The 20,146-nt window shown below is 42.2% G+C and overlaps 1 protein-coding gene across 1 annotated transcript in view; it reads right to left on the reverse strand.

Annotated features, from left to right (window-relative positions):
- The window catches only part of PHEX (phosphate regulating endopeptidase X-linked), a 137,344-nt gene that overhangs the window by 51,658 nt on the left and 65,540 nt on the right, over positions 1-20,146 (reverse strand). Inside the window, exon 12 of the mRNA XM_005281535.5 lies at positions 19,709-19,810. Coding sequence (XP_005281592.2) covers positions 19,709-19,810 — 102 coding nt within the window. The remainder of the gene's footprint in view (positions 1-19,708; positions 19,811-20,146) is intronic.

A 20,146-nucleotide genomic window follows, 5' to 3' on the forward strand; every position in this document is an offset into this window, starting at 1 on the left:
GATTATTTTTATTTTTGGAAAGTCTAAAAAATTAAAAATTAATACAATTATAGTTCACAGAAAAATTAGCATGAAATCTAGTTCGAAAGCTAGAATCGTTCATGGCAAAGTAATGTTCCATTTAATTACAAAGATTAATTCATCCTTTTATGTACATGTCTGGTCTTTTCATTTTTCATTGAAAATATATGATTCCAGTGCCATCTGGCAAAATTGCTGCACACATATCGCTGGCATATATTTTAGTTTTAAACACAGAAAAGAGGAAGAAAATAGGGTGATGGAAATTTGTAAAACGTAGTGAGGTACAAATATGGGGCTTGAGCCAACTCCCAGAGACATCACTAGACAGACTCCTACTGACTTCACTGGAAGTTGGATTGGGCCCATCACAGTGATGCATTTTATTTCCTCAGCTGGTGCAACATAAAACGATTCGTGAACAGCAAACTGCAATCAAAAGTGAAGTGGACACTCAAACACAAACCCTTTTATTGCTTGGTCTAAAATGCTAAATGAAGTTATCAAGAGTGCTTGATCTGTGCAGAGCACAGTACAGAACACAGCTAGTCATCAAACTGCTGTGCATGTGGCTTCTTTTTAAACATTGGTTTTAACTGTTGGTCTTTTTATATTTGTAATGATTAAAAATGAATTCAATTAACTTAACTATGAAACTTAATTTATCAAGATTCCAGGGTGGTGGAGCGTTGTTTAATAACCAATTTGCACACCACATCCAACTGGCCAACAGTAAGTCAAGCTATTATTTTCCTATTTCAGTAGTTGTTTTATGTGTTCTAACTTAATGTGGTTATTATTGCCTCCTTCTTGCTACATCCTGAGTTCAACAACAGAAAAATACCAGGTGACGTGACTAATCACAACTCAGCAACACAGCACAATTATCAAATATCTGGTGTATGTGTATATATATCTCCTCACTATATGTTCCATTCTATGCATCCAATGAAGTGGGCTATAGCCCACAAAAGCTTACGTTCAAATATCTCTAAGATGCCACAAGTACTCCTGTTCTTTTTGTGGATACAGACTAACACGGCTGCTACTCTGAAACCTGGTGTATAATAGTCACAATGACCTGTTTTCAATCAACTCAGAGAGTAGAGAAAACTTTGTATTTGGTGTATTTGGCAAATGCCAGTCTGCTCATGGACATCCCAGGAGCAGGAAAAAAAAACAGAGGGGGACTTTGCCAAATACATTTTTTGTTGGCAATTATTCACTGAGTTCTAATACAATAGGGGTGATATTAACAGTATTATTTCACTTTTATTATATCGCCACTCCAAGAAGTTGAAACTTCAGTAGGACCTCACAGCATGGAGATGTCAGCACATCAGCCTGCATGACTGAGACACTCTTTTCTGTTATAAATCCCTGCCAATGCATTCTGGTCTTGTATGCTTTGAAGACAAAATCTTCATGGCTGGTTCAAGCAAAGCGGGCCCTTCCTCAAACCCATGATTCACCTCTGGGGCTGCAAGGCCCAAGATTCAGGGCAAAATCCTGACCCCATTAAAGTCAAAGGCAAAGTTCACATTGATTTCAATAGAACCAGAATTTCACCCTCTGTGTGTAACATTAACCTAACCTCCCACCCACTTCTGTTCAAAACTCCTATGACATGCAAGAGAGGAGACCCATGCCCTTCCTGGCTTGTGAAAGAGTCATGAACAACTGGTACCACTCCTGACTAAAACAGTCAACACTTCATTCAGAGAAAGAATCTTCGCTTTCTCCTTCAAACACACAGTAGTCCAACAAACACTAAAGAAAACCACCCCGGACACTTCCGTCCTAGCCAACCACCAATAAACAGTGATGGGAAATGTCACCTCCACTAGATCCCTCACTTGTGGAGTTCCACAAAAATCAATTCTCTCTTCAGTGCTTTTCAACATCTACATGCAACCACTAGGTGAACTGGTCAAACAACATGAACTTAAGTTTGAGCAATATGCAGATGATACACGGTTCTACCTATCCTTCACCTTAAACAATCACACCGTTATTACAAAGGTGGCCTATTGCTTGGATGGGATCAGCTCTTGGATGAAGTTGAACCCAAGCAAGACAGAAGTGATGCTGGTGGGCCAAAGAAAGTACTTTGAAAAGATTGCAGCCATGGTGCAGTCTCCGTCGGTTGCAGATACACACCCACAATTAGTGAATTCAGTCCGTAGTCTATGAGTACTCTTGGATTCCTCACTGATGCTGAGATCTCACATAGAAAGCGTTACCTGAAGATGCTGCTATCATATCCACCTAGCTCCTGGCAGAAGGAGACCTGGCCTCAGTTATTCAAGACGGTATCACCTCTCAGCTGGGTAACAGGTTCCTAACCCTTAGGAAACTCCAGCACATCTCTTTAGCAACACAGACTACCATGCACATATCAAATCTGTCATCTGCTCTCTACACTGGCTTCCCATAGAATTTTGAATCAAGGTCAAGGTCTCAGTCCTTATCTTGAAAGCACTCCATGACCTGGGTCCAGGATATCGAAAAGACCATCTAAAGCTCCAGGACACAGCCCATGGTCAGCAACACTACTCCTCTGGCACAATGGAACTATAAACAATAAGACGAAAAGCTCATCTGTGCTAGAGACAGAACTGTCTCTGGGCATGGTCCAAGAGTGTAGAATGAACTCCCCCAAGAACTATGGACCACCACTAACCTCAGCACCTTTCACACCAAGTGCAAGGTGCATTTCCTTGACCTTGCCTTCTCTTACATAAACACATAACAGGTAAATTAAAAAAAATATACAGACAAAGATACCCCACTGCACATGCTTCTTCCTCTGAGGAGAGATTGAGAGAACAAATAAAACTTGTCAGATGTGTAGTCATGTTGCTTCACGCACTACTGGAAAGTGCTCAAATACTATGATGATGAGCCCACTACAACAACAACGTGAATAGAATAGAATGTTCAGTTCTTTAGATGTCAGGCAGCACTGCACCAGAATTGTCATGTGAGTTTGTAAGCAATTAAACAGGAGGAGGAACCTGGGATATGTCCTAGCCACGGTAGCAATTAAGAAGAGAAATTCCCGTTCTCAGGGAGTTTACACTATCATCACCATATAACTCTCAATCAACAGCACTGCACACAGGGCCGTCCCTAGGGGAGTGCAGGGTCCGGGGCGGAAGTGACAGATCCGTCTCTTCCGGGACCCACCATGCCGGCCATTCGCACCAGCCCACAGGACCCTCGAAAGCATGAGGCCCAGAGTGGGGAGGTCCAGGGAGCCTGCCTTAGCCCACTGCGCACTGCTGCTACCCCAGAGCCCCTCGAGGTAAGTGGTGCCAGGCCGGAGCCCACACCCCAAACCCCTCCTGCACCCCACACCCCGACCCCCTGCCCTGAGCCCCCTAAGCTCCTGCCTTGAGCCCCCTGCCGCACCCCACCTGCACCCCCCCTGCCCTGAGTCCCCTCCTGCACTCAGCACCCCTCCAGCACTCTGCACCCCTTGCCCTGAGCCCCTTCCTGCACACCACACCCCCTCCCGCACCCCAACCTCCTGCCCCAGCCCTATGTTATGGCCCTGCATACAATTTCTCCATCCAGATATGGTCCTCGGGCCAAAAGGTTTGCCCACCCTGAGCTAAACTGTAGTTATATCAGAAGAGACATACTCCTGTACATTTTACTCTATCTCCATTTCCCATTTTTACCTATGCTTGTGATGCTACATCATGAGATTCAGTTACTTTATGTACAGACTTGTGTGGTGGAGGAGAGATGACAGATTACACGACTACACAGTATACATACTCACCACAGAACTGGACTGTCAAATGTGAATATTCATGGCACTCAGAAAATATTCCTGATAACCTTTCATCTATGATTACACAGTATATATGGTCGGATCTATGCTTACTATATCCCTTGTAATTTTGAACTAAAGCAATAGGTTGATTCCAATGAACCAACTGCATTTTGGTATTTCATGCTCCATATCAACTCTGACCTGAATCAAATCCAAAATCTAAAGCTATCTATAAATGTATTAAGAGAGAACACAGTGAAACTAGTCATAAAGCCAGTGAAATGATCCAAGCCTTAAATCAGTTTATTCTTGGCCCAAATGCCAACTGACAGACATATTAAAAAGATTTAAAATACTGAATGGGAAGGAGCTCAAGTGTTTGTTTTGGAAACTAATGCAATAGATAAGCCGTGCTCTTTGAGAATTTAAATAAAGCCAAGTCCACAGAAAGAGAGTCTCCTTGCTGAAATAAAGCTTCAACCATTCAGACTAAATCCAGTGGCAGACTACAGTTTACCAATATGAAGTATTATTTTGGAAGTCAACAGTTGTTTTAGCTTTTCATTGGAGAGGTCTAAAAAGAGTCTTCAATCCCCAGTTAATGGTGAACAGTATAAAACCCAACACCAATCAATACAAGCAATAAAAACATACAGATCAGATATTAACAAACAACTTTGTCCTATCTCTAGTCCCACTGATGCCAACGGTAAAACTCCCGCTTTGACGGGAGCAAAATGATAATGCTGAATGCTTTGAAAAATCTTGCCTGTATGCTAGGTCCTTTGTTTTATAATGTAGTTCTTATTAACCTCAGGGCTACAATAATTCTTCCACTTTTTCAGCTACATAAATGTGATTGGACTAAACCTATAGTTGCAGCTGTTACTGTTTCTTTTTAGTGAATGTATTACTATTTTAAAAGTGCCAGACTGGTAGCCCTATTTTATCCACAAGCATCTTGGCTTTTGCAAGATAAGTTCAGAGAAGGATGCATTAAGATCCCAGTGAATGATTAATGATGCTCCTTTTAATCCAGGCAAAAAAACCCCGCCATGACTAAATTCTTTAGTGTGTGTGTTTATTTTTTTTTTTTAAAGTGCATCCTAATGAAATTTAAACATTGAGCAAATTACCACTCTATTTTTCACATTTTACAGTTCATAAGTGAGGACACCCCAATCCATGAATAAAATCAAATGATTGATTGAGGTGGGATTGAAACATGTAGCAACAACTGCTGTTGGGGGGCAGTAGGGAAGGGTGTAGAGCTCTGGGGAAATTCTGGAAGACATGTCTGACAGGCAAAATGCTGCAAGAACTCAGGGAATCCCATATGGAGCACAGATACCGCGCTACCCTTGGAAAGGGTGCAATGTCTGCTTCTGGCCAATGAGAGGTAGATGGGGACATGGCCCTTCCTCCTCTCTGCCCTCACTGAAGATGGAGTAATTAATTCCAGAAACAGCCCTAGGCCTGAAAAATCCTTGCACGGAAAGGGCCCAAGAACAGGCCAGCCCAAGGACATGGTGCTCCTCCCTATGCTAGAAATTCATGGGAGGAGAAGCTCCTTAGGCCCTCACTTGCAAACCCACAGTGTGATCCAACACAATCTAGGACTCTGGGCACAGTTTTCTAAAGTGCCTAAGTGACTTAGGAGCCTATGCCCCATTTTCAATGGGACTTAGGCTCTTAAATCATTTAGGTATTTGAGAAAATTATACCATCCCTCGATCTCCAGATGATGTTGTGCTTTCTCCAGAACCAAATGTTTCATTTTAACAAACAACCTTGTTATCCCTCCCTTTGAAGACATGCTAGATTTTCTTCCCAGGTGTGTTTCATTTCAGAACCCAGGAGGGTTGTTATTTAAAAAATAAATACATACAAACTGCACCTTCATCTGTTAGCGCATTGCTCTAATTATTCCATTAAACGCTTCTTAGAAACCTACTCCATGCCTCACCCCCAACCTGGAGAACTCCTGAGCAATTGACCTCTACTGCAAATGGTTGCCATGCCACCCATTGCTGGAAACATGAACAGCTCTGAGCAAAACCTTTTTGGGTGTTTTTTGTTTAAGCTCTAGCATGTCAGGAGATTTAACAAAGAGCACTGCATTGATTGACATGGTAAAAACCCCCAAGGGCTTAAGAAATTCAACGTGCTAAAGGAAAGTTTAGGTTCTGAATAACATAGCATCATCTGTGCACAGATATAAAGGGAGCATAAGGGAGGGAGAGAGGGCAAGGAGGCTCTCTCCTGCTGCAGGGCCCAGCACTGTGGGATCTGTGGTCCCCAGGGTCTGTCTTGATAGCTGTGAGGGGGCCTGTGAATAACCCGCTGTTGACAGTGACAGCCTTCCAACCCAAGCCTTCTGTTTGCATCAGTTGATATTTGTTTAAAATTTCCAATGTTATCTTCACCTGGAAAAGGGATATTTTTTACTAACAAAATCTAAGAATTTTCTTTATATTTCTAGTTTCCTGAAAACCAGTGGGAGCCTCTGACCCCATCAGTCTGTGTGGCCCGATGCTTTGCAGGGCCTAAAGTCCAGAATCAGCCAGCAAGTGCATGGACTTTAGCATTTCCCAGAAACTTAGCAGCCATCATGGACTTAAATTCAAGCAAAGACAACTGTATTTACCCTTCCCTTTCCCTGATCTCCAAGAATAGATTCCATCCATATGGTGGTAAATTGTTCACTCTGGAACTGAACAACCATATCTCCAAAATACCTAGAAAACGCCTCACAGCCTGAACATTCAACCATACTGAATGCTAACAATGCAACATACTCAGTCTGTCACCCACTTGAAACAGTTCTTATGATCAGAGCTTTGCAGTTGTTGTCTCACTCTGTGGAGAGGAACTCTGTCCACTTGAGCAGAGCCCCTTCTGTGCAGACTTGCAATGAGCACACCAATATTACTCCCCTTACCATCCCTACCCTCCCTTTAGACAAGAAAACAGACACGCACAGACACACAATGCAGGCAAGAAGGTACAGAACAAACAGAATAGACATTCTGTTTTCTACCTAGGAAAGGGTCTCTCCTTCTAGTAGATATCACTTGTGAGAAATCCCATTCTTGAGCTTAGATTACTTCTAAATTTTAAAAAACTTACTTTTCAAAGTTATCAAGGAAGAAACAGACAGTCACCCCTTATTTAAAAAACGTAGGCACATCAGTGTTTGCCTAATAAATGTGAGCAGCTGACAAAGCATCTTTTCCACTGAGAACTGCATGCTGCTTGGTGAATAGCCAATAAGGAAGCAGCCTCTTCCTGCATCTGATGATCTCCGTTAAGAAAAATACCTCTGTAAACTCTACCACCACCAGAGTCTGGAGCATTTCAATGGGACATTTAACATATCTCTTCATTATTTTGTTTCAGACATCATTGGCTAATGAAATGCTTGAGCAATTTAATCTCTGCTGATGTTATAACAAAGTTTCCCCAAACTGCATCACCAATTCTGGTGTCTAGTACTCAGGGTATTAAAAATATGCATTAGCACATAGAGCTGCACCAATGCAGTTACTCCTGGTTTCACCAGCATAAGGGAGAGGAGTATGGCCACACAAGCCAGCTAGCCTGCCAGGACCAGCTGTACACAAAGTGCAGTCAAAAGCACATGTAGATTACAGAATCTGGCCCTACACTGTCCTTTATATCTGCTCTCAAATTAAGCAAAGCACATCGTCAAATATCAAAACAGCTGGCCAAACGAAGGTGACAATTTTTGAAGACAAACAGTAGCTAAGCACCTGCCTCACGCTGGAAGTCTGCCATTAGTGGCTTTGAAAAAACTTGTTGGAAACAGGTATTTTTAAATAAATGGAACATGAGTGATTGGTTTCCACCAGCTGATCAAGCCATGTCCTAAATTTGTTTTGCTGCAACTGGGTTTGGAACCTGGCTTTTAAAACATGGCTGTTTGGGCAGTGAAGACAGTGCCCAAAGGAACCTCCCCGTAGAACCCATATTGAAGAATCTATCCTGTTACGGTAGGAGGTGCTTGTGGTTGGCACATTAGGGGTGGTTGATATATAAGCACCCAGGATTAAACTCTCCATAAAAGAATTAAAGATGCCATGTAGTAACTGCACCCACAGAGTCAGTAAGGGACCTGGGTATCATCCTTTCTCACGGGATCTTTCTCAGCTCCTTTCTCAGAGCTTCTGGGCAAAAGAAGGGTCCATGACCAGGTCACCTTTTCCAGACCATGCAGTCTGAGGCAACACTTGGATTAAGGGTTTCCCAGGGTAAGGTTCAGGGGCTAAGGAGGAAAAGAAACAGTGCCTTGTTAAGCAGTTGGATTTGTCTGACTTTGGCTTTGGCTACACTGGCGCTGTACAGCATTGCAACTTGCTGCGCTCAGGGGTGTGAAAAAACACCCCCCTGAGTGCAGCGAGTACAGCGCTGTACAGCGCCAGTGTAATCAGTGCCTGCAGTGCTGCACGCTCACTCACAGCGCTGTAAGCTACTCCCCTCGGAGAGGTAGAGTACATACAGTGCTGTGAAGTCCCAAGTGTAGCCAAGCCCTCAGAGAGAGTCCTGGAGAAAGACACAGGCCCAAGGAAGCTGCTCCTCTGAGCTGGGAAGGCAGAGGCCTTACTTGGGGTTTCTGCCTGTATGTAGCCTGTTACAACCTCTGCTCAAGGAAACAGGACATGTGTTCATTTTGTAAATTCAAGTAAGAATGTACTTTATTCTGCCTCACTGATTCCAGCTCCTAACAGGAATATGGCCTCCAAGGCCTCAGAGGGAGGGCTCTGAGTACTTCAGGGAATTTTCTCCCAGGAGTCTGGCTGATGGGTATCACTGACATGATCAGGGTCTAATTTATCACCATTTTTAAGGTCAGCAAGGAATTTCCCCCAAGGTCAGATTGGCAGAGACCCTGAGGGGGTTTCGCCTTCCTCAGCAGCATGGGGCACAGGTCACTGGCAGGTTTACACTAGTGTAAATAGTGGGTTCTCTGTAACTTGAAGTCTTTAAATCATGATTTGAGGATCTCAGGAACTCAGCCAGAGTTTATCAGTCTATTACAGGAGTGGGTGGGTGAGGTTCTGGGCCAGCGATATGAAGGAGGTCAGACTAGATGATCATGATGGTCCCTTCTCATCTTGAAGTCTATGAGTCTATGAGAATTCATTACTGCTCAACAAAGGGGCAATAATCCTTTTTAAAATGTACCTTTATAAAAGGGGTTTGGTTTTGCAGGAGAAACAGCAAAAACAATGACAGTCAAAGCTAAAACAACAAAGTTTGCAGAAATGAGAGCAACTTTCTTGCACTTCAGAAGAATTAATTTTAAGATGGTGTGTATCACTGCTTTTACACAGCCTTTCCACTCCAAAAGCTCCAGATTCATGCCCAATTTTACTTGTATGTATGTCCCTCCATCTTTTTCTCTGTCTCTCTGCCTCTGTTTCAAGCCTGAGATTTGTCACAAGTGTTTTGATATCATGCACCCACTCTGGCCTTATGGAGTTGTGCTTGGGTCTGAAAAATGACAGCAAGAGATCAGGGTTAAATGCAATTTCCTTTCCCTTCACCCATTTTCCACTATCTGTCTGCATGGTGCTCAGGTTATTAATGGAACTGACATCACTGTACAACTGACTGAGCAGTAGCAGCAGCCAGATAACAAGAGAGAAGCTGACAGCAGCAGATCTAGCCTCACAGATAAGATATAAGCAAACATGCCATGGCTATTAGCTTCAGCTCGGGCCAAAGATGAACATTTCATATGGTTCCTGAGCAGAAAACCCCAATCTTCCTGAGAAGATTAATTGAATTTGGGTTTTGAAAGATATTATTCTCTGGGGCCAAAATAAAAGTTTATTGGAGGAAGAAGTGTTGGACTTGTAACTATGTATTGTCAATCCAATTGCAAGTGAAGATTTCTTTTTAATCCAGGAAAAAAAGAGTAAAATACTTTCACACTGAAAGGAAAGTCTCTGCCACTCGTTTTATCTGCCAGTTGAAATGTTATCCTTAACACTGTCATTTTCCAGACGAACGCAGAAGGGTGTTAACTTCAGTGTCCTGGCAAAATTCCAGTCTGGGTTACTACAGTGACCTTTCCAGATTCCCTTCCTCATTTCCAATGAATACAGTACTCCTCACTTCCTTCCTTCAACCTGTCATGTAGTGCTCTTCTCTGCACACATTCATGAGCATAGTAGGAAAAGGATTAACCACTTTGTAAAGACAAATCTGAGTTGAATGGTGGTATGTTTATTGTCCTCTAAACCTGTAGGGCAGTTCAGAAACACAGTTAAAACATGATTCAGCCCCACTACACATTCCAGATCATATTTTAACTGTATCAGTAGACTAACCTTTTGCAGCCAGGTCCCCCAACGGTGTAGTTGTTACAATATAGCTTGGCATCTTAATCTTTAATGTCTACATCAGAGCACTGCCACAACCCAAGACTATAGAAATACTAAAATATTCCACTTCAGCAAAATCATCACTGAGGCTCAGTCTGCACTAAAGACAGGGTAGATAGGTTCGTGATTAAAAGCACAAATCTGGAAGGGAGAAGCCTGGGTTCAAAGGTTTTTAAAGGCACAAATAGGAGTTCGGCACCTAACTCCTAGTGAGTTCCATCTCTCCCTTTGAATGTTTCCCCCTCGGTTCCCAGGTCTTTCTGAAGTAAGGTGTCACTGAACAAGAGTAAACCTAGCAGGGTCCATTAATGTTTCTAAAGTAGATTTAAGGTTTGTGAAGTGCTTTTAGATCTTTGGATTGAAGGTGCTATATAAACATAAAGGAAGGGGTGGGGTCTTTAGTTTTGGGACTCACTCCTATATATGGTCTGTCAGAGCCTGGTTTTGTTAACTTTTCAGACACACTGAAACATCTATCTTTTCCTTCTCTTTTCTCAAGCTACTGATGGGTGGGCTGAGGCTCACGACTGGTTAATCTGCAGAAGTACTTTTGCATTATTTGGTTTATAACCTAAGGCAGTGTTTCCCAGACTTGGGATGCCACTTGTGTAGGGAAAGCCCCTGGCGGGCCGGGCCGGTTTGTTTACCTGCCGCGTCCGCAGGTCCGGCTGAACGTGGCTCCCACTGGCCACAGTTCACTGCTCCAGGCCAATGGGAGCTGCTGGAAGCAGCGCGGGTCGAGGGACGTACTGGCCGCTGCTTCCAGCAGCTCCCATTGTCCTGGAGCGGCGAACCGCAGCCAGTGGAAGCCGCGATCGGCCGGACCTGCGGACGCGGCAGGTACACAAACCGGCCCGGCCCGCCAGGGGCTTTCCCTACACAAGCAGCGTCCCAAGTTTGGGAAATACTAACCTAAGGGATAAACACAAACAATAGGCTGGTGCTTATAGACATTTTATTTCTGAAAGACAGACAGAAATGGAAAGCATTATTATTTAAACCATATTAGATGAACAAGCTATAAACTAGTGCTGGGCAGGAAATGGTTTGCCTTTCTCATGAACATTTTCAAAATTTTTACATTTATTCCCATCCTGAATAAGGACAAGGTGTCAAAATCTCAAATATATTCAGGAGCAGAAAACTCCCCAAAAAAGTTTTGGTTCAGATCAATCAAAATGTTATGTCTGATCATTTCAAAGCATTTAATCTCAATTTTGATAATTTTCTAATAATTTTTAAAAATATAATTAGCTTACATTTCTATCTGAAAAGTCATTTTGGAACTAGAAAACCAGAACTTTTCATTTTGAAAATGTCAATAGCTTACATTTCTATCTGAAAAGTCATTTTGGAACTACCGGTAGAAAACCAGAACTTTTCATTTTGAAAATGTCAAAACAAAATTTGTTTTGACAATTTTGGGGGAGGAAGAGGGTTTGACAATTTGAGTCAAAACAATTGTCAAAGCCACCCTTTTCCCCATAAACAGTTCTGGTTTTGACAAATTGACATTTTTTGACAAAAGAAACATTTTGGTGAAAACTTTGTGACTATCTCTTCTTTAAACATAGTTTCAGAACAGTTTTGGCTCCTGTCACTGACCAGGAATACCATATTTAAAGCATTTAAAATTGGTTCAGCTAAAATGGTTACGACTCTTATTCAGTAAGGTGCCTAAGTAGTCCAATTGACTTCAACGGGGTTGACTTCAATCAGAATACACAAGTGCTTAAGGCACATGCTTAAATACCTTTTTGAATTGGGGCCTTTGTTCCTATTATAGATAGTCCTAAATTACTCCAGGCATTGGTTTGTAAAGGCCATTGACCTGATCTGCACCACAGAGGTCAATGGGAATTTTGCCTCAGTTTATATTGTTTGATTCTGTTCCCAGTGAAGTCAATCAGACTTGTGCCATTGACTTCACTGGGAACAGAATCAAGCAATGTAAGCAGAGACTAAACTAAGAAACATAGCAGAGAATTATGCGTATGTTTTTCTATGACTCTGCCCTATCAGTCTTCAGACTGGGAGAGATGGGATTGGAAACAAATATTGTAAATAGGACTTCCTTAGAGAAAGGTAAAACCGGGCAGCAGTCAAATCCAGTAGGCAACAATATTACTTCAGAGTGACCTTGAGATTTGTGCTCTGTAACCTAGAAAGGTTAATTATGTTACAGAAAGATCTTATTACAGAAGCACACGATATTTTGGGTTGTCATTTGTACTTTAAATTTTTAAAACAGTGCTTCATCAAAACAAATAAAATAACTTCATAAAAAGCAGTAAATTTTCATACTTTTAGAAAATATGTCTGGGTATATAGATCTTGAATCTTACTCTCAAGCCCCCCATTAAACTCAAGTACAAGGGGCATTTTAAGGGAGGAAAACAAAGGGGTGAGCAAAAAATTAATTTATCTTGTCCATGCCCAAGAAACACAATTATAGTTTACTTCTCACAATGATCATCTGCCAGTGAATTATCATTTCTGAAGAAGCAGCAATAAATTATGATTTTAAAAATTAGGATCATCATTAGGACATGATTACAAGAGTCATGTTTATGTAGTTATAATTTTGGATTCTCTTTTCTCTCTTCAGGTCCATCCTTAGGAAATGCAGCTGTCAGTATCATTAGGCTGATATAGCAGTCTGCTATCAACACTTTCATTGTCAGGAAAAGAAAAGGCCCTTTTTGCACATTTGTCAGCTTTCCCAATAGGCTGCAAGGTGACTCAGAGCTGGGCCAGCACAAGAGCTATTGAAGAGGTATCTCTCCGCATGACTGACATAATGCATACAGCACATGCCAAAGACACCCATTGAGCTGCACTCATCTGAATAATTTAGCTATACTTAAAAATGAAGGCAAAATTTAATGACCCTCACAAAATAGGGAGTTTAAAAAGTGAGAGCAGGAAGCAAAATGGGTTTTAAAAAGAGAAAAATCAGAGGCCTCCATCTAAGACTCAAAGGATTGACAGGAACAGTTTAAACACATCCTTGATTATAGCCAAATAGAGTATAATAAAGTAAGACTAACAGAAGAAAAAGGAAACAGAATATGAAAGCATGGTGCCAGATACTAGACTCTGATTTAACTATGATTTTTAGAAATACCATGAGCTCCATCCAGAGAATTAGGTGAGAATTGCATGTTAAAAAAACAACACCCAAGCCTGTTAGGATCCGTTTCTTTGGGTGTTTTGTTTTTGGTTGGGAGGAGGCATGGGGGGATAGGCTGCTTTCAGTAGAACTGGTTTCAATCCATACTTACAGCATAGGGGGTTGAAATGATTAAAAGACAGGATTTTTATTACGTGGTCTTATTCCAAAGGGAAAGAAACACTTAAATTCCAGAGTATTCCAAGAGGAAAGGTGAAATTCCTTGAGATAGAGAGCACAAGGATGCAGAAGAAGTGCTCAAAAGGCCACATAAGCTTAGACTTGCTAAAAAGGCCAATTTTCAAACCTAAGACTGAGCTGGCTGCTCTCCCAAAACCAAACTACGGCAGTGATTCTACCATAGGGATCTGCTCCAAAGCCTGCCTAAATCAATGGGAGTCTTTCCATTGACTTCAGTGAGATTTGGGTCAGGCTTATAGAAGGTTGTTGTTCAGCTGACCCCTGGCACTATCTGCAGTAAATACGTGGAAGCTAGTATTGAGGCTATCCCTATCACAAGCGGAATCTGCAGTATCCTCTTTGGCCTGGTCCCCACTAAGCCCCCACTTCGGACTAAGGTACGCAAATTCAGCTACGTTAATAACGTAGCTGAATTCGAAGTACCTTAGTCCGAACTTACCGCGGGTCCAGACACGGCAGGCAGGCTCCCCCGTCGATGCCGCGTACTCCTCTCGGCGAGCTGGAGTACCGGCGTCGACGGCGAGCACTTCCGGGATCGATCCGGGATCGATTTATCGCGTCTTAACCAGACGCGATAAATCGATCCCAGAACATCGATTGCCTGCCGCCGGACCCTCCGGTAAATGAAGACGTACCCTTTGAGGTGATCAGTAAGCCTATCAAGCCATTTGCAATACAGTGGAGTCACCTAAACATAAAGACATATGAGCCCATACAAACAAAAGGTCTTTTACCTGTTGCACAATAAAGGAATAAGCCTGCTACAGCCTAACTGTCCATGGACTAAAAAGGGACTAAATACCAGGGAAACTGACCTAATGCAGTAGAAATGGTAAACAGGAAAATAACAATAATTAACTCCTTTCATTCCAATGTGGTTTGCAAACTCAAAAGCAAACAAACAAACAAAAAACAGCAGAACAAACTATAGACAAAACAGGCTATATGAAATGCAGCCATTTCTGGGTAAAATGCAGGTGCTGTTTAACTGCACACAGTAACTCTACACTACATGTCATTAGGAAATAGTATGGCCAAGTGGATAGAGCAATGGATTTGAACTCAGGAGAGTTTCCCTGAGGTCAGATTGTAATCACCCATAGTTGGATTTGTCCTCAAGTTAACAATGTTATTCCTATGCCATGAGACACTTACATTACCACAGCAGCCAGAGCAGTTATTTTACATGTCACTGGGCACAATGCAGGCATAACGGGGTGACATTCTATGGGCTGTGTTATACAGAAGGTCAGGCTAGTGGTTCCTTCTGGCCTTTCATCTGAAACATGGTGTCTCCAGCTACACAGAACTCTCTGTTATAATGCTGGGCTTTAGCTCAGTACTGACCCCAGAGGTCTACCTCGGAATCCACAGCGATACACGTTATGCAGATGTTCCTCATCTCAAGCACTGACCCAAAACAACCTCTCAACTTGTGAGCTCTGACAGGATCACAACAGCATTGTGGACACAGGCAATGACACAATGTGGACACATTTAGACAGATGCACTTTCTGTGTATCAAACCAGTAAATAAATACTGGTAAAACCACCAAATTTTCTGTTTTATATGTTATTGTATTAAAGTAAAAAGAGAAAAAAATGGAAGGGGGAAGATGTGTAAAGCTAATCATATATTGGTGCAAGCAATCTACTTATTAAAGTTCTAGGGATCTGACACATGGTAAGTCTCCCATTTATCCAGTAAATTATTTTATCAAGGGGTTTTATTTATTCATTTAACATGTGCCCATCCAAAGCTCTTGGCACAGTTATAAAATATATCAATAGAAATACTACAATCAATAAAGAAGTGGTTCAGGACCGTTTAGAAAAGCTGGACGAGCACAAGTCCATGGGGCCAGATGCGCTGCATCTGAGGGTGCTAAAGGAGTTGGCCAATGTGATTGCAGAGCCATTGGCCATCGTCTTTGAAAACTCATGGTGATCGGGGGAGGTCCCGGATGACCAGAGAAAGGCTAATGTAGTGCCCGTCTTTAAAAAAGGGAAGGAGGAGGATCTGGGGAACTACAAGCCAGTCAGCCTCACCTCAGTCCCTGGAAAAATCATGGAGCAGGTCCGCAAGGAATCAGTTTTGAAGCACTTCGAGGAGAGGAAACAGATCAGGAACAGTCAGCAAGGGCAAGTCATGCCTGACTAACCTAATTACCTTCTATGATGAGATAACTGGCTGGATGAGGGGAAAGCAGTGGTCGTGATATTCCTTGACTTTAGCAAAGCTTTTGATATGGTCTCCCCCAGTATTCTTGCCAGCAAGTTGAAGACGTATGGGCTGGATGAATGGATTATAAGGTGGATAAAAAGCTGGCTAGATCGTCAGGCTCAACGGTTAGTGATCAATGGCTCCATGTCTAGTTGGCAGCCGGTATCAAGCAGAGTGCCCCAAGGGTCTGTCCTGGGGCTGGTTTTGTTCAATATCTTCATTAATGATCTGGAGGATGGCATGGATTGCACCCTCAGCAAGTTTGCAGATGACACTAACCTGGGAGGAGTGGTAGATACACTGGAGGGTAGGGATCAGATACAGAGGGACCAAGACAAATTAGAGGATTGGGCCAAAAGAAATCTAATGAGGTTCAACAAGGACAAGTGCGGAGTCCTGCACTTAGGACAGAAGAATCCCATGCACTGCTACAGACTAGGGACCGAGTGGCTAGACAGCAGTTCTGCAGAAAAGGACCTAGGGGTTACAGTGGACGAGAAGCTGGATATGAGTCAACGGTGTGCCCTTGTTGCCAAGAAGGCTAATGGCATTTTGGGCTGTATAAATCGGAGCATTGCCTGCAGATTGAGGGACATAATCATTCCCCTCTATTCGGCATTGGTGAGGCCTCAACTGAGTACTGTGTCCAGTTTTGGGCCCCACACTACAAGAAGGATGTGGAAAAATTGGAAAGAGTCCAGCGGAGGGCAACAAACATGATTAGGGGGCTGGAACACATGACTTATGAGGAGAAGCTGAGGGAACTGGGATTATTTAGTCTGCAGAAGAGAAGAATGAGGGGGGGCGGGGAATTTGATAGCTGCTTTCAACTATCTGAAAGGGGGTTCCAAAGAGGATGGATCTAGGCTGTTCTCAGCGGTAGCAGATGACAGAATAAGGAGTAATGGTCTCAAGTTGCAGTGGGGAGGTTTAGCTTGGCTATTAGGAAAAACTATTTCACTGGGAGGGTGGTGAAGCACTGGAACAGGTTACCCAGGGAGGTGGTGGAATCTCCTTCCTTAGAGGTTTTTTAAGGTCAGGTTTGACAAAGCCCTGGCTGGGATGATTTAGTTGGGGATTGGTCCTGCTTTGAGCAGGGGGTTGGACTAGGTGACCTCCTGAGGTCCCTTTCAGCCCTGATATTCTATGATTCTATGAATAAACACTTTGAACCCATATCCAAATATCCACCCAGATCTCTACAAAACTAAGACTGCCTCACCATACTATTCTTTATTGGCAGGGTTGGTATCTATCTGTAAACTTCAGTGTAAACCTACAATCTGAAGCCTTAAATAATCCTAGAAAATTACCTTGCTTCCTGGATGTCTTTTTGAGAAAGATGTCAATCTCTCCTGAGAAGGGTGCTCCCTATATATTCTGCCAATATTGCCCAAAGTACTCAAACAAAGCTGATATTTTGTCCGTTGGTTTTAAATATATCAGATTATTGTTTGATGTGATTTTTTAATTTTTTTAAAAGAACAGTCATAATGAAATAAGCTTTGGGGGTTATTTAAAACACTTGTGGATTAAAGGGATTTAAGATAGATGGGGCTTTTTAAATGCATTATTTTATCAGGTCATTTCACTTTGTATCCCACTTATGCCCTATTATGGGATTGTGTCTAATATGCTAAACATCACACAAGACATGTGAATTCTTATAAAAAATATGTTCTACAGTAATGATCCAAAAAGGTGACAGCTGTCAATGATATTACTGTGATTTTTGAATAATCATTTTAATATAATAAATAATAATACTTTGAATATACTTTGCTCTTATACGCCTGCTCCTGTTCCCATTGAAGTAAATTGTTGAAGTCCCATTCACTTCAACTGAAACAGTGCATATATTACTGTACCATACTGTAGGGTTTTTAAATTAGCTCTGAATTTAGTCTGCCAGGCACATTTTGTATGTATCAGAAGGACATATGACCAATATGGTTTTTGGCTTCTTACGGACTTTACGGTACTTTTACCACCTTCTCCTACTGGCTCTCTTCTGTTCAGCCTTCTGCTATATCTGATAGGCTGCTGACAGAAGTAGTGCGGGAGAGTGGTTAAATAAATAATTTAGTAGAAAAATGAGGCCAGACTCTTATGATATTATTAGAAAAGTTGCTATTCGGAAAAAAATATGTACCAGGCCTCTTTCCCTCTTCAAAGATCAAAAATGGCATCAATTCACCCTGAGTTGGGCAAGTATCTATATTAGATACACTAGTATCTATATTAGATATAGTCAGACAGTTAGTTTGTTCATTTCCTAAACTTCACAAGCTGTGTAAAAATATGTGGGTAATTGGTGGCTCAAATGGTAATACACTCCATTTGCTATCAGGTTAACAAGAACCATAGTGAGACGCTGCTACCCTTGGCTTTGGTGCCCTGAATGATTCACTCATCCATCTATACGTTCCTAATGTGTTCTTGAGAAAGGCAGCATGAAGCAAAGATGTTACATACTGAATTTAAAACTTTCCAAAGATAAAATAACTTCCGCAGCCTTTTCATCTGATTTCTCAAAAAGCTTTGAAGACTGCTTTTCTTAAATTAAAACTGCTATTTTTGTTGAAGCACAGCAAGTGGGACATAATTCAGCTCTGCTTGCATATAATTCTGTTCAGAAAGGGTGGTTGTCAATTGAATGCTGTCCAATCACTTCCACAAATAAAGTGAAGAGCCTATCCTCTCCTCCTATGAGTTCACACATTTTTAAGGTATGTCAACACTGTAAAAAAAAAGAGAGAGAGAGAGAGAGAGAGAGAAAGAGAGACTGACCCCTTGGCAGTGACTCTTAGAGTCTGGGTCAGTTGATTCAGGCTCAGTGGGCTCATGCTATGGGGCTAAAACTAGCACTATAGACGTTTAGGCTCGGGCTGGAGCCCAGGCTCTGAGAGCATCCTCTTGCTGGATTTCAGAGCCCAGGCTTCAGCCCAAGCCCAAATGTCTACACTGCTATTTTTAGCTCCAGAGTGTGAGCCCATGTCAGTTGACCCAGGCTCTGACACTTGCAGTCGTTTTTTGCAGTGAAGACAAATCCAGATTGTTGCTCTGTGTGCTGCTCCCTGTTTTCTGAGATCACTTTCCATGTCTCACATAGTGTAAGTGAGGGATGGAGGGACCTGGTTCAGGAAGCCTTGGGTACTTTCTAACATCCAATTCACCCTCTGCACTATAATGTCACACAATGTTTAAGTTATCATGAAGAGAAGTGCCAATCTTGAGAATGATGTGATATCATTGCATTTGGGGACTGCTGATTCACTGGAAGGGTGACGTCATCTTGGAAGTACTGTTTTCAGGGGGTAGACTTCCAACAGTGACATCAAAGAAGATGCCAGATATAACATCTTCATATACTCATTGCTAAACTGGAGCCTCCTCCTTCCAGGTACTGGACATCCTAAACAATCTAAACTTAAAAATATTTTATAGTAGTATTATTCATTTGTACTATGGTAGCACCTAGAAAGCACATTCAAGGATCATTGTGGTAGGCACTGTACTGACAAATAATGAGGAAGACAGCTCCTGCCCCAGAGAGCTCACAATCTCCATGTCAGTCAGGGTGTAAGAAGTGGACAAAACAAACAGGGTGAACATGGGAGGAAATGAGATAACAAAATTAACAGCTTAGCAGAAAAGTAGGAGTTCAGGTTTCTCAGCATTAGAACATAAGAGCAGCTATACTGGGTCAGACCAAAGGTCCATCTAGCCCAGTATCCTACAAGTGTAGGCAAACAGATTGCCAATGTGCATTTCTAAAATAATAAACAAGTAAATGGAACTTTAAACACAGCATTAAAACCAATGGCAAAGCTTCCACTGACTTCAACGCAGCAGGATTTCACCCAGCATTTTCATTTTCCCACATCCAAAGTTACCTTTTCATTAGCTTTCCTTTTTGTTCTTGCATCCATCCAGTCATTTTCCTTTTCCAACATGTCGATAAAGGCCCAGCGAATCCCTTCAGTCAACTCCGCCATCTGCAAAACAAATTCTCCCCAGTAAAGAGAGTCATGGGAAACTGACTATGAGAAAAGCAAACTTCTTGATTAACTGGGTATATGAATGACCTGTGTGGTAAGACTACATCTGTCTCTCTTTATATGACACCAAGTCTCCTTCCTTCCCCACATACCTTACGCTGTCTCTCCCCGCAATCCTGGGATTTCTAGTCATAGAGTGCTTGCCTTCATTTTCATCTCTACCAGCTACACTACACAAGTTTCTGACTATTGTTTCCTCCATGACACAGTAATGAACAGTCATCATGAGAATGCCTTTCTTGTGCTCATGATGGACATGTTGAGAGAACAGCA

The sequence above is a fragment of the Chrysemys picta genome, chromosome 1 (genome assembly GCF_011386835.1).
Source record: "Chrysemys picta bellii isolate R12L10 chromosome 1, ASM1138683v2, whole genome shotgun sequence".
Lineage (NCBI taxonomy): Eukaryota > Metazoa > Chordata > Testudines > Emydidae > Chrysemys > Chrysemys picta.